Consider the following 15599-nt stretch of genomic DNA (forward strand, 5'->3'; position numbering starts at 1 on the left):
AATAACTTTGAGAAGCGAAATTGGAAGCAATTCATAAATGATGTTGGTGGTTTTGTCATCTTCCCATAGAGATCAAAGATGAGGGAAATGTACGCTCTGTTGGATCAAAAAGGCACTTCTTTGTTCCTTCTAGCATTCTATAGTTTAAATGGATTTTGTGAATGTGACCCCTACCAACATTTAAGAGTTGTTTATATGCTCCCCCCCCCCCAAAAAAAAACCAAGTCAAAATTATGAACATTAGGACAAATATTACAAGGCACAATTCTGCCAAAGTTATCTTGATTTCAATGGAAGAGATAAGAATGTGCTTAAATCTCTGCCCATAGGGACTCTGAAATAGATCCAGCCTATGTATGGGAAAAGTAACTGATATCCTTTACCTACTTCGTTCAGTCAAGATGAAAAATAACTCATCTCGTTTTTAGTTGCAATGTAAAACTGTGCCAGTTCAAGAGTGGGCAGACTTCAAGCTTGTATGGTCTACTTTGTCCTCATTTCTCTAAGCTGCCACTTTTCAGGCCTGCAGCTGGTGAAAAATTCCAGGTGGACATACGCTGAAAAGTGTCTCGTTCTTTAATTCTAAGTATCTTAGTCCAGGAATTTGTTTTCTGTATGCCAACCCCCAACATTACTTCAGTAACCAATATGCAGAAAAAAGATGCTGCTACTGTTAAAGAGCCGGGAGTCAGAAGTCATTGATGATCTAATGCTAATTACTCAAGGATCTACCAGTATACCCCAATCTACTTTCTGCCAACCCCTGGACTTATACCTCTCTCAAGGAAGGAACAGAGTTCAAAATGCTGGTGATTTGCTTTCCAATAGAACCAGGACCAATGGTTCCAAGATCAAGAGGAAGAAACATCACTACGATGCTACTTACTTTACAGACATTGTGGAGGCACTCTGTGGTCACCGGTTGGTATACCAGCTCCTGGCAGCAGACACACATAAAAGATTGTTCCAGTTTCTTCAAAAAGTTCTATGGCAAGATAAGAGAAAAATAAGTTACACAGACAATGGGATTCTAGGCTGCGTGCAACAAGCAAATCCTTCATCTTATTTGTTTAAAATAAATCACCTCTTCATAAAAAGGTCTTATTCCTGTAAAGTAACTCCCACATTCTACAAAGGGCAGAATGTTTTGTGGTTTAACTAAGCACAAACATACCTTCTACTTCCAATAAATGTGTTATACATATTGATCCCTTCTTGTCACTGTAAGAAAGGTTAAAATGCAGAATGTGAGTTACTCTAAGAAAACATACTGGTCCTTCCTTAAGAGAAGCGAGAACTTCATCCCACAGCTTCTGGTTCGGTGAATCTTCTTGAATCAACCACTGCTGTTGCTGAGTGAGCTGGAAAGCTTCTCCTTTGCCGCCGTCTCCTTTCCCTCCACCTTCCATCTTCATGACTTTGGCCACGTTTGTAGGTTCCTCAATTCCTTCTGAAAAATAATGAAAAAACATTATAATCCTGGGGTGGCCTAGTGAGGAAATGATAAAAATTCTTCCCATTCAGCTGTATTCTGGAAAATGCAATGATATATATATGTCTATCAAAGCAAACTAGATTTATTTTAGACTGTACAATGTTCACTTTATTTTTTTCTTCAGCTTCATATGTGGCACCTACATTCTGGCAAAATATGTACCCTATCCCCCCCCCCCCCAATGTACTTTTTCTGAGGCCAAACTCAAACAGGTCCCATTAAGACAAATTTTGGCTGCTATGAACCACTGTGTTAGGCAGTGAACACCAGGTGTCCCAATTTGAAGTCAATGTGTCTGAAAGATGGGGTTGCAGCAAGCAGCTTTTCTTTCAGAGGCTGCACGGTTTCATGTGGGACTGCTTTCAGGTGCACCACATAAAAACCGAAGCGAGACTACAGCACTCCCTGTCACACAAACATAGATCATAGACCTATAGGAACCCAGGTGTGGATCCTTATGTTGCCAAAATGGTAGCATCCACACACAGGACGGAGGCATCTGCAGGTTTGGGGGAGCCCCAGGTTCTATAGGGGGGAAATCTTCAGAAAAAACTCTGAACTCCTACATAGTCCAACAAAGAATGGGTCTTCTCAGAGGGAACAGAATGCTGACTGATTATTTGAAGGAGAGAGACAGAAAACCAGCTGGAGTATTATGGAGAGGGAGTGGCTGTGTGGGAACCTTACAGTAGAACACTACAATATTTTTTTCCAGGTTCTAGCTTTTATTATTATTAATTAAGATTTATACACTGCCCTTCATATATATCAGGGTGGTTCACAGACTAAAATACAAGAATAAAACACAAGTAAATAATTAAAACAAAACAGCAGCAAAACAATAGCACACACACACACACACCCTTGCCACAGACACATTTAAAAGGCTATAGGATAATCAGCCAAAGGCCTGACTGAAGAAGAATGTTTTTCCTGGCACCTAAAAATACGTAATGAAGGTACCAGGCAAACCTCCCCTGGGGAGAGCATTCCACAAATGGGGAGCCACCACAGAGAAGGCCCGTTCTCATGTTGCCACCCTCTGGATCCGTTTCTGGCAAATTTGTATTTCGGAAGTTGACCTGGTGTTCCATCTAGTGTTAACTTGCAATGTGAGATGTTTAGACTGCTGATATGACCACTCCTAAATGCCTTCTTTCTCTGAACAGAGCTCAACCACCTCCTTGGCTCACCAATAAACTGATGCCAATGAATTAGATGGGGCAACAAGCAATGATGCTTGGCCACTAGCTGTTACTCCTTTGAAAACAGAGAGCCTAGTAAGTTAATTCCCCTTTCTCCTGCTACCTTACCATCATCAATCAGTCTTTTCTGATTTCCGTTGCTCTGTTCTGTTGGCTCCTGTTTTGTAGGTTGCTTTTTTACTTTATCCTTCTTTTCTTTACTCGCCATAGCTTCCAAATAGCCTTCTGGATACTGCAAAAGAAGAGCATCAGGTCTGAAAAGTATCTTAAACAGCATTCACATTAAAACAACGATGTCCAGAATGACATCATTTTAAAAACCAAACTAACTTAAAATTAGGGCACAGAACAGAACAGGAGCAGGCACCTGTGCAAATGACTCACAAAAAAAAGATCTGTCACAAGGGCATAGGCTGGACCTTGCTTTGATTCCTACCCTGGGACAAAAACCAGACTGATAGACCTCTGGGCTGTAGCTAACTCTTTTGCTTTTGACTTTCCTTAGGAGAATGGCAGCTGTTTACCATTTCTTAAATTTTATCAACCTGTCTAGGAATCCAAATGTGAACAAATGATATGAACATGACTACACACTTGATCACATGCAATATGAAATAAGGTATGGGCCTATTTCAGGCTTCTAAAACCTGTTCAATAAAGATTAGAGAGGAAAGTATAAATCATCTTGTTTTAACTAGCTACCTTAACATCTTCAAAGCTGATCTTAATGAAGCTGGCTACCAGAGATTTTCAGTAAAGTGCGGAGTTTCTCTAACATAGATGTTGGAACAGTTATGTTTCAAAAAAACTTTTTAGAACTATGGTAACTTGACATTCTAACCTGTAAACTCAAGCCCAATTTCTTTGACCTTTCCATTCCTTCTGAAGTCCATGGGGCAGGTTCAGCATCATCTCTTCTCAGAAGATAGCGCCAAACTAAGAATCCACATTTTCCAATTTCAGGCCAGTATTTCACCACCTAAATGATAAAAGTTCCTATCACTCTTATGTTTTATCTTCCACAGTCTGAAGGCCTGTCCAATTAAATCCCTCCACTCCCCCCCCCATTTATTATAATAAGCTTAATAAATTTCACCTCTATGTATTCATCAGTTTTAAGATAAAATGGTGCTTTCTGAAAATGCAAGTTGATGCATAATCTGCACTATCCTGTATGAGACTTCCTGAGACAGCAATGGAGTTGTAAAGATAAAACATGCCTAATGTGCAAAAACAGCTTAACTGCTGTATGTGCCATGAGCCAATAAGAGGACAAATTTTTCAGGAAGATTTCCTGACTCCCTGGAGAGGCTTTCCAGGGAATACAAGGAGGTGCAGAAGTAGAGGCAGGGGGAAGAGACAGGAAAGCCAGTTGTGCAACCCAAGATTTGTTGTTGTTTAGTCGTCTTAGTTGTGTTCAACTCTCCATGACCCCGTCAACCAGAGCATGCCTTGGAAACTCCCACTTTCTTCTCAAAGCTTCTCCTTTTTTATGTCCATGGAGTTTTCTTGGCAAAATACTGGAGTGGTCTGCCAGTTCCTTCTCCAGGTGGATCACATTTAGTCTAAACTCTCAGCTGGCCCTGCACAGCTTCTTGTTCATAGCTTCTTGGGGTTATTCAAGCCCCTACACCATAACAGTTACAACATAAAGCATGCAACAGGCTGAATGGTAATGTTTGCAATAAATTTCTTTACTGGTTACTTCCTAATATACAAATCAAGTCCAGGATGTACACCATATACAATCCCTAAGCAAGGTAGTGTTCCATGAAGGGGCAACCCAAGATAATTTCCCCTAAAACTCAAAATGCTTTGCTCTTTTTAAATGCAAGAAATGTTAAATTAGGAAAATACACACTTTATAAATGCCATCGTATCTGTTGCCTTCTTCAGGGGCATATTTGCTGATCCTTCGGCCCTTTGAGCTACGAACCACTCGGACTGGCTTGCCAGCTCTCCAGTTTTTAGACTCGGCTCCATTTTTGTCATCCAGGGGGGCATCACAATTTAGCGCCAGTGCCCTGAAAATAAAAACAAAAAAACGTAAGAGATAATGCTTCCTCAAATATTAAGAGCACAAGCAAATATCTTACTCAGCTATTTGAATTTAATTTCCGTTGTAGGCGGAAGATAAAGCGTTTTATTCAACCTGAAGTTAAGAATTATTGATATAATGCTGACACAACAGGATTTCCCCCTGCATGCATCCAGAGGGTTTGGGGGGTGTGCAAAACAGATATAAGGACACACCAGGGCGAGGAGAACATCCCATTGCACAAGAAAAAAAATTGTTGCGCTGATGGAACTGCTTAATGCTACACTGAATATAATCCAAAAGCAGATACAAGTAACATATACAGACTAAGTTAAATTACCCTCCAAGGCAGGGGTTGTCCACCTGGTCCCTATCACCCACTAGTGGGCATTTCAGGATTCTAGGTGGGCTGTAGGGGGTTCTACGGCACAAGCTGAATCTTCCTTTCATTGAGCACTGGTGGGCGGAAATTTTACCATCAAGAAAGATGCATTAGTGGCAGTAGGTATAAAAAGGTTGACTACCCCTCTAAGGCATAAGAAAACATTCCCATGCAAACCAAATATTTTCCCCGTGTAAATTTCATTACTATTAGTCAATGAATTTTTTTTAAAAATCCAGAATCTACTTGCTCCCATCACTGCTTGCTCCCAAGTAAATATGCTTAGGATTTGATTCTGATTTGTTTTAGTATTTATATGCCACTTTGTCAACAATAAAGCTGAGCTCATAGTGGCTCACAAATGTAACTAAGAATTAAAAAGTAACATTTAAACCAACAAAACCATATTAAAATAGCATACAGGCAGTGAGCATTTTGTGCATGCTCAATTGACGCATGGGACCTTTTTGGACCCGGAAGAGGGCAAAATGGGAGTGGGATACAATGGGGCATAACAGGGTGGCCATATGAGTGGTCCGTCGATGCACACGAGGGCCAGAAACGCAACCCCTGCACCAAATTGGAGGTTGCCTGTTATTAGTAAAGAAAAATAAAGAAGCAATTAATGCAATCCAATTTTAAAAAGATGAAGGCATCTGTCTGTCTCAAAAAACAATGGAGTGCATTTCTGGGGGTGAAGTCAAACCACTGGAGAATCACAGAATATCTAGATTAATAATCAAATTTCAGCAAATAAACAGGTTCACTGGAGTGTTTTCTCTATTCTAGAGGGGGGAAATGTATGAATAGTTCATGACAACATTCAGCACATAGTTGCGGGAGAGACAATTTATTTTCTCCTTTTAATGTAAGAATGTGGCACAGCTTACCTGTTCATGTGTGTCAAAGTTTGATCAAATGAATGTTCTCCAATCCTTTTATTGCCGGACAGATCTCTTCCACCGCTCCCAGTGTAAGTAAATTCATCACCTCGATCCTATATGAGGAGATTAATTGCTCTTTAAAATGTCAGGACTGCAAAAATTCAAATATACTAGTAAAAAATTAATTGTGTTAACAAAGTTAACAATTGCCTCACATATAAAAACAGGTCAGCGTTTGATCTGCTGATGCCATAGATTTTTAGGTCATATCTTTATCAGTATATGAGTATGGGAAGTATACATATATATTACAACACATAAGAATATTGGCTGCTATAAACAACTTTTTAGTAGCACAGATTTAAGTTTGTTTGTCTGGAAAAGAGGTTGACGAGGTACACAGATGAGGAGATTGTTCTCCATAAAGTGTTTTCCCCAATCCAAAGTTAGAGTCTGTCAATGATTTTATTGTTCTAAAAAGGATTCTTCAATTATGATACATTGTAAGAGAGTTTAGCACATTCATTTGTCTTCGCCAACCTGGCTCTTGCTGGGCTTCCTGGGAATTGTAGCGCAATACATCTGGAGGGCACTAAGTTGGCAAATGCTGCCTTCTATCATCTCCTCTACAAAACGGGAATCAACAGATCACAAGGATCTGTTGGACTCATCCTGAATGATGTTTGGCAAGTTATTCTGACATACCCTGTTCAACTGCAGTCGTACCTTGGAAGCCTAACACCTTGGCACTCATATGTTTTGGCTCCCAAACGCCGCAAACCCAGAAGTGAGTATTCTGATTATGAACGTTCTTTGGAACCCAGACGTTTGCCGCGGCTTCCACAGCTCCCGATTGGCTGCAGGAGCTTCCTGCAGCCAATTGGAAACTGCGTCATTGTTTCCAAACGTTTTGGAAGTGGAAAAGGCTTGTACTGCCTCAGTGGTTTGCTACCTTTCCTCAGACATTTTAAGGAAACTGTAACCACATAAGGTAATAATATCCCATTGGTGTTTCTCCACTGGGGAGGAAGACAATTTTCAGACATTCTTCCCCTGCCCCCATAGCTCTCCAATGTGCTCTCAAGGGTCCCTCAACTCTCCAGATCAGATTTTGGAGAAGGGGGAATTACTGAAATAGTCTCCTTCCCCATTCCACTGAAGGATGCCTCCTATCACATAAACTTGGAGGGAAGGAATCTAAGCACAAGAGAAATTCATTCAGCAACTGGGATGAATACAGCAGTTTGCTAAGTATTAATGGGCTAAACAAAGTTGCTATCAATAGTTCAGGAGGAAAAAATGTAATTTTCATGTATAAAGAACATTCCCACATTCTCCTGGTAAAAGCTAACAAAATACTACACTAACAAAATGATACACTAACAAAATACTAAGGTTTTCTCTCACCACAATGCAATAACTGCAAATGAACTGGAACAAACCCACTGCAACAGAATTTCAAGTACACTCTATTAACATCACAAAAATTTTGGGAACTGAAAAGCAAAGCAAGGGAGGAAGATCTATCTTTTCCTTTTCTCTTGAGTTGTCAAGAATGTGAGCATGCAAAACAGACTATAAAAATTATTAAAGAAAGGTTGAAATGTGTTGGATAATCCAATTTTAAAACACAGTCAGCAGCAAGAAAATAAGTCAGGCTGTGAGTGGACCTCCTGATACTTTTGTGGCCCCCAAATTGGGCTGATTTGCCCTGTGCCACCCTGGAAGCAACACATCCACCCCAAAGCAATTCCTATGTGAATATAAAGTCAGAACAGGGTTTTTAAAAGGTCAGAGGATGAGTGCACCAGCACTGTACAGGATCGCATCTTTAAGGGGACAGAACTGGAAGGAGAGGCCTGCTAGTGACAGGAAAAGCGAGACCTGGCAAGGGCACCCCTGCCATAGACCTTCTCTGGCAAAGATGCAGCCACCTGGCAGTTCTCTCCTTTTCACAGTGCTGTGGCCTCCTTCTTGCTGATGCCTGTCTCTCCTTCCTGCCTGACCCTCTACCCCTCAACCTGACCTATAGAGATCAGGAGCTGAATCCATGGCAGCAACCTACATCTTTAGTTCACATCTTATGAACTAAAAAATGATTAATGAATTATTAAGCATACATGAATGATTTATAATGTTTTATAAGCAATCGATAACAGCATTAAGGGCTATTAATTATTATTATGCTACTAGATACATCAATTTAATCCACCTCATAATGAAGATGAAGTGGAACGATAACAGATCACTAGACAAAGGTGAGAAACTTAGCTGAGGAAGGGATTTTTCAAGTGCAATCTTAGGCTTGTCTACGCAGAAGAAAGTCATCTTGAGTTCAAGGGGACTCAGTTTCATCTTTAATATTTGTTGCACATTCATTTGTCTGTGCCACATTCATTCATTCATTCGGATATGGTGTGTGTTTGTGGGTGTGTTACAGTATTCACAGCAGACCCAGCAAATTCAAGGTACTTAAGTTACCCTAATTGACTTCATAATTTTTAACAGACCTATTCTAAGTATGACATAGCTGATCATCACCCATATAGGTTTGGTCTTCTAAGGCGACTTTACTTATCTAAGAGTAAGTCCTGCTGAACTCAACAGGACTTTTTCTGAGTAGAAATACCAAGAACACTACAAAACCCATTTATCATAAGATAACAAAGTCTGTTAGGTTTAACAGATTTCCATGTACTTACAAATTCCTATAACAGGCCATAGTAAAGTAAGGGGCAAAGAGAGAGGATAGAAATAATATTTAAGACCAATATAGATGCAATGCTAGCATGGCCATGTACTTATGCTTAAGGGTGGAGATGAAACCACAGAACTGACCAAGCAGCCCCTTCTCTCACACGCAAATTCCCTTTGATCTCTCTTTCCTTGGTTTAGGATTATGGGTGTTGCCTGGCTAATGTTAAACTATCTGTGCTTGGAATCTAACTTCAGAACCTACTGCAGGTAAGGAGAACTTGTGAAATAGGAGAAGAGGATTACGAGAAAGGGGATTTCAACCTCTTAAACTTAGTTAATAGTGCTGGTTCTACTATGCCGGTATAAGTCCAAGTGAAAAAGATTATTCCACAATTATTCATCTTTAGGTTTCTATCATCTTTTCCTGAGACACTGCCAAGATCTACTGTTCACTCAACTAAATCAGGTCACTTGTCAGATACAGAAACGATACAGGACTGCAACTCTGGCACAGAAGTTTCTGGATCACAAATATGTATTTGGCAAATGTGACTTATAGGCAATATAGTGAAAAGGGAGGCTTAAACACTTCTATAATAAAATCTAACAAAAGTGTACATAATTTGAGTGGTACTTTAGCCCATTGAGCTTCTGAAACACATCACTTGCTAACTTATCATCACTAAGAAAAAAGAAAAGAAAAGAAAAGTCAACAGACTCAGAAGTCATGGTATGCTACCAAGCTATGCTTATGCATCTAGTTTTGTTAGGATATTTGGACCACATGCCTTGACCTTCGCAGTTCTTTCCAGTGATGATAATTATCAGCACCAAGTATGTTCTCATGGGATTTCTTCAACCAAACGCCCTTGATATCTTATATATCGCAGCAGTAAAAAGAACTGAATAAGTGTTTGGCAAAGAATACATAATATTATGATGCTACTGAGAAGGTTCATTTCATTTTCTTTACTAATGGCTCTTAAAAACAACTCTTAACACATTGCTTACTGCTTTATCGTTCACCTGAAGCATGCTTCAGAATTCCTCCTGATGGTACAGAGCTGAAGAAGAGGGTGTAAACATTACTCTGATTGTAGAAAACAGCTTATGCCTAAACAAACCATAGCTAGATTCATGAAATCAAAAAGAGACAAATATTGTTTCATCACACAGAACAGCTTGCAGCTTAATTTCCCAATATCTGCTTCCAGGGGCTAGACACTGGCCTGGTTGCAGGGAACAGTAAACCATAGTTAAGAACAAACTATGGTTTAATGTGAATGGGTCCCCATGGTGTTCCACCCCTTTGCTATGGAGCGGCAGACAGAATAAGCCAGTCTGGCTTGTTGTGTCGTCTGAAAGCAGGCTTGTGATTTGTCGGTGGCAGAAGTGGAGGAACACTGCTAATTCACATAAAATAGTTTGTTTTAAGAGATACTATGCCACAAATATCTTACTCTTTACAGGTAAATATTGCTATTTATGTTTTTTAATCTGCAGCCTCCTAAACCTAATTCTCACTGAGGCGTCAATCTGTGTCTTGTCTGAAACATTGTATGTTTCTCTGTACAAAAAACTATCCACATGTAAGATGGGTACCATATCAGGTAAATGGGATTTCTCGGATGTGCTAGTTTTCTACAGGCTTTTGTTTTTGTACAGAGCAACTTTAAATCATGTGAAACCCATCTTGGGAGTCTGAAGTGGTATGAACCAGGCATAGGTTACCATCTCTGTCAGATTAGGTAGGCCTAAAAGGAATACTCTTCTGGGTTCCAGAATATGGGCAGGATGCAGTCAGCTTGCTGAAGCCAAGCAAGTCTGGTTCTGGTCAATACCTGAATGGCAGACTGCCTCAGAACCCCATGTACAAGCACCACCTTGATTTCCATCTTGGAAGTAAGGCACAATATAGATGTAATAAATAAAACAATGCTGGGGGAAACCAGGGTTGTCACCACAGGAAAAATGTAATATAATAAAAACATGGATATAAATGTCAGTAAGCTTCATCTGAAACAGAATACACTCCACATGCAACCTTTTTCCTAAGTGCATGTGTCATTGTGTTACCAGATGCAACTGAGGCAAAATCACAATTTTCTATGACTGAATTTTTGTAAAAAAATAAATCCCAACATTATGAATAGCTAAACACTATATAGTAGCAAACATTAAATCAAAGTGTATGTTGTTGTGGGAGAGGAGGGTCAACAATTAAATTTCAATGGAGTTTGAGTCTAACTATCTGTGCTTGGAATCTGCTAGTGAAATACTAAAATAATTCTAAAGTCAAAGAGACCCTCATTCTGAAGATTCTAAACAACAGCATCTGTATTTTTGGCCTGAGCATTATGGAAAGAAACCTGAGCTGAGCTAGTATTTGCAGCTTTGATCTTCACATGTGTAGGCTCAGGAAGACATCAATGGACATTGCTTCCCAGTAGATTCTGAAGTTTTACTATTAGGAGGAGACCCTCTGGGAAACTAAATAAACCTGCTGGACCTCGACCTGAGTGTGGATAGTACAGTTGAAATGGGACCTAGCTGTGGGCAGCCTAAGGAAGGTACCATTCACCTTTGGTTGGTCTGCCCATAAAAAGCAAACCTAGAGTGAGAGAATAGGATCCACTGTTTCCAGGATCTCTTCTCATTGTTAGAAGTTTGTGAGTGAGCTGTGTTTCTTTGCAACCTGGGTGAGAACCCAGAGGCTGGGAGGGAAACTGTATCCAAAGGAAAATAAACTGATATTGAGATAAATTAGTAACTATGCATTAATATAATAAATTTTATATGTATGTAACTGTGTATTTTGGTAATATTTTGTTTTAAGTTGTCTGTTGCTGCTTCGGGGTTTTTTGTCCTCTGCTTAGAGAATTTTTTAAATAGATTAAGCAATATAGTACCGTATTTTTCGCTCTATAACACGCACCTGACCATAACACGCACATCGTTTTTAGAGGAGGAAAACAAGGGAAAAAACATTCTGAATGAAACAGTGGATATATCATTTTTGTGCTTCATGCTGTGGCCACAGACATGTGATCTGATGGTGAATTTGGGGTGACCCAATGCAAAAATCCTGAGAATCCCTGTGGATCCATGCTTTGTAACCACGTTTTTGCACCACTGCAGCCCCAGGCAACAGTGTGTGTATGATTTTGGGGGGGCAGGCTGTAGCCATGGACATGCTATGTGCTCTGATGGTGAATTTGGGCTGACCCAATGCAAAGATCCTGAGGATCCATGTGGATCCATGCTTTGTAACCACGTTTTTGCACCATTGCAGCCCCAGGCAACAGTGGGTGCGTGATTTTGGGGGGGCAGGCTGTAGCCATGGACATGCTATGTGATCTGATGGTGAATTTGGGCTGACCCAATGCAAAGATCCTGAGGATCCATGTAGATCCATGCTTTGTAACCACATTTTTGCACCATTGCAGCCCCAGGCAACAGTGGGTGCATGATTTTTGGGGGGCAGGCTGTAGCCATGGACATGCTATGTGCTCTGATGGTGAATTTGGGCTGACCCAATGCAAAGATCCTGAGGATCCATGTGGATCCATGCTTTGTAACCACGTTTTTGCACCATTGCAGCCCCAGGCAACAGTGGGTGCGTGATTTTTGGGGGTCAGGCTGTAGCCATGGACATGCTATGTGCTCTGATGGTGAATTTGAGGTGACCCAATGCAAAGATCCTGAGGATCCATGTGGATCCATGCTTTGTAACCACGTTTTTGCACCATTGCAGCCCTGTTTTTGCATCAGATCATTGCTATGTGATCTGATGGTGAATTTGGGGTGACCCAATGCAAAGATCCTGAGGATCCATGTGGATCCGTGCTTTGTAACCACGTTTTAAGTGGGGAGGGAAGAAAAAATATAGAAGGGACAAGGAGCACGAGAGGGGTGTGCGGAGAAGCAGCTGGCTAAGAATGCAGGAGAGGGGTTTAAAGGGGGGGGGAAGGAAGGCAAAAGTCCACCCACCCACTCAAGCCAGCCCCCCCCCTCTCATCTGCATGTTTTCCACTGCCTGCCGAGTCCTCAGACGCAGCAGCAGCAGCAGCAGCAGCACCGGAGCGGACGCTCTGCTTTCCTCTCTACTTGCCTGGAGGGGAGGGGTTGCCTGGAGGGGAGGGGATTTCACTGCTCTTTGTTCCGTCTGAGCAAACAGCAACCGAAACAGAACAGGGTGGGCAGTAAGACCCTGAGGCAAAATGCAGGAAAGCAGCAGCCTTCTCTCCTCCGTGACGGCGCAATATGATTTTTGCCATGCACTTGGGACAAACGGCTCCAGGGACCACACATTCGCTCTATAACACGCACAGACATTTCCCCTTACTTTTTAGGAGAAAAAGTCTCCGTGTTATAGAGGGAAAAATACGGTAATTAAAAAATCAGATCAAAACAAAAAATACACAAATAATTAAAACACACAATTAATGGCGGAGTTTGGATATGAATTCTGTGAGTTGTTTATGGCTGTAGCTCATATGCTAGTTGGTAAACTGTGGAAGAAATGGAATGTGAGCTTGTACCATCCAGATAAACACTGCAAAGAACTGAATAATGGAAGACAGTAATGAACTCTCCCAGCACACCAGGTCTGGAACAACAATGTACATGAAGTGAACACCAGTGAAATGGATTACTTAATGAAGGTGCTGTTTGTATGGTGGAAAAACGGCCAGCTGGAAGAATGGTTTAACGGCAAGTGAAGGACGTCGACTGGGCTTTAAAAAAGAAATGATGCGCCTATGCGAGGATGATGATCTTATGTTCAGAACCGGAGCGGGAAACTTTATTTTAAGAAACTGTATTAAATTAATTTGGTTTGATTTGTAATAATTTGGAAAATTAATAAAAAAATAATTGGGGGGGGACTTTAATTTCTGATGAGGCCCCCAAAACAGCTTCTAGAAGTAAAATCCTCTACTTTGAAAACATATTTATTTATTTTTTCAGTTTACATCCCACTCTTTGTTGCAAGATGCAATGGCAGATTGTATTAAACATATGATGTTCAATTATCAGTGAATTTGCACTATATGATTATGACTACTTTACTAAAGAAAACTGAACAAAAAGGCTGTTTTTCAGCTGCTACGAGAAGCTAATCACTGTTGACATCAGTCTAAGTAAACCCACGTATTTATTTTCCATTTGGAACCACCAGAATGGCCTCTCCAGCAGATCATCTTGGGCAGAGGCATTTCCGTACATAAACAAGTCCCAAACTGCTAAGGGCTTTTATAGGTAAAAAATGATACACTTAATCTGACTTGCTGGCAAATAGCCTTGAAATCAAGGCTGCCTATTTGATGCAAGTATAGACCTGCACAGAATCCTGTAGGGGAGAAGGTGGGGTGAATTTTAGATGGAGAGAAAGAGAAACAAAGGAATGAAGCAAGTCATTTGAGCACATAATTCCTAAATAACTGTTGCCAATGACTGCTTTGAGCCCTTCTTCTGTTCCCCAAAACTAGGTTAGGGGTGGGGGAGAGAGAAGGATTTGAGTGTTTCTCCTTTCATCCGCCCACTCAACCAATTAGGCTTCCGCAATGCTCACAAACTGGGTCTCTACTCACACATATATAAATGATAGACAAGTAGGTACATACACAACCAGAAATACACCTATTTTAAAATGTTTGTTGCAATATTACAAGTGCCGTTAAATATTGTCAAGTTTTCTCTAGATATGGTATTTAATAAAGAAATTAAATCAACTCAGTGCACATAAGCAAATCCGGATATAAAACTTACTACTTCATCTTCAAATCCTCCAGCCAGCACAAGGGAATAAGCTCCATCATTACTCCGTCCATGAATTCCACCAACATGAGGTCTATGAACACCTGCTTCACTCACCTTGGTGATAAAACAAGTGAAAGTAGTTTGAAACAAGTTCTTACAGTGATGGAACAATGTAGTTTGCATTCACCTTTTTCTCTGAACTGCGGCTTTCCATAACAGATAAGCCACTTTTCTAAATAGTTTCAAAATTTGGAAATTGCCTCCAATACAGTGTGAACCACCACTGGCTTATAGCAGACGCTTTAGATAATGGCTGATGGCATCACAAACAGTTTTAAGTATTGAAAATGCAATTGGGATGAAGTTGTATAATTTGCTTACTAGTGCAGATGACACAAGGAAAGAAGAAAGCTTAAGGTTACCAAAGTAAGAGCATGGAACCTACATCAGGAAAAGAGAAAAGGTAGACTGAGACTTACTGGTAGGTTTTTGGATGCTTTCTAGAAAGAGTCTTGACTCCCAATTATTTAACAATGGTAATGCCAAGTCTTTTCCCACCTCTTACAGTGTTATTCTTAACATCTTTTTTCAGAAGTAGCCTGTTCCATGGCTCCAGTTGGCGGTCCTCAGGTATTTATAAAAATAACAAAATAGACTGCACAAGCCTGATCTGCCCATCCCTGATTTATTTAATACCTGAACTCTGAACTTCCAGGTTGCTCCAACAGGAACTCCAGGTATGGGTCCATAGTGGTTAGAAGGAACAATAGTGCATTCCTTAGTACGACCAACACAAGCCATACCCTACAAACACAAGAGACAAGAAGGTGATGTACTCCAGTCTGTGTATATATTGCAGTTGAAATTGCTTTTACATACAGAACGGTTTTTAAGTGTTTTTTATATTTTACAGGAAGCAATTTTAAAAATGCAACCAGCCAGCCAACCACCCACCCAAATAAGTAAGTAAGTAAGTAAGTAAGTAAGTAAGTAAATAAATATATATATATAAGTGATTTAGCAAAGTGATTGTGGAGCTTTCTGATGAGATGCCCATTTTAGCTGTGTTCAACCCTAGCCTATCACTTGAATCAAAAAGGACAATGGTGTGCATACATTATTCTGGTGTGAACAAAAC

General features: G+C 40.4%; 1 protein-coding gene and 1 long non-coding RNA gene across 3 annotated transcripts in view; one reads left to right on the forward strand and one right to left on the reverse strand.

The window, feature by feature from the left end:
- UHRF2 (ubiquitin like with PHD and ring finger domains 2) overlaps nucleotides 1–15599 on the reverse strand; it is a 50868-nt gene that overhangs the window by 2319 nt on the left and 32950 nt on the right. For both annotated transcript variants that reach the window (XM_083718763.1, XM_083718762.1), the window contains 8 exons: nucleotides 15158–15265; nucleotides 14471–14575; nucleotides 6011–6117; nucleotides 4562–4724; nucleotides 3542–3679; nucleotides 2809–2932; nucleotides 1272–1450; nucleotides 887–985 (listed from right to left, as the gene is read on the reverse strand). In XM_083718763.1, the coding sequence (XP_083574889.1) occupies nucleotides 887–985; nucleotides 1272–1450; nucleotides 2809–2932; nucleotides 3542–3679; nucleotides 4562–4724; nucleotides 6011–6117; nucleotides 14471–14575; nucleotides 15158–15265 (1023 nt within the window). The remainder of the gene's footprint in view (nucleotides 1–886; nucleotides 986–1271; nucleotides 1451–2808; nucleotides 2933–3541; nucleotides 3680–4561; nucleotides 4725–6010; nucleotides 6118–14470; nucleotides 14576–15157; nucleotides 15266–15599) is intronic.
- Nucleotides 2307–5354, forward strand: LOC310835410. Its single transcript, XR_014559649.1, has 2 exons — nucleotides 2307–2775; nucleotides 3254–5354. It is a non-coding gene; the product is annotated as an uncharacterized lncRNA (long non-coding RNA).

Source organism: Podarcis gaigeae (assembly GCF_964106915.1).
Source record: "Podarcis gaigeae genome assembly, chromosome: 17".
NCBI classification, from domain to species: Eukaryota; Metazoa; Chordata; class Lepidosauria; order Squamata; family Lacertidae; genus Podarcis; species Podarcis gaigeae.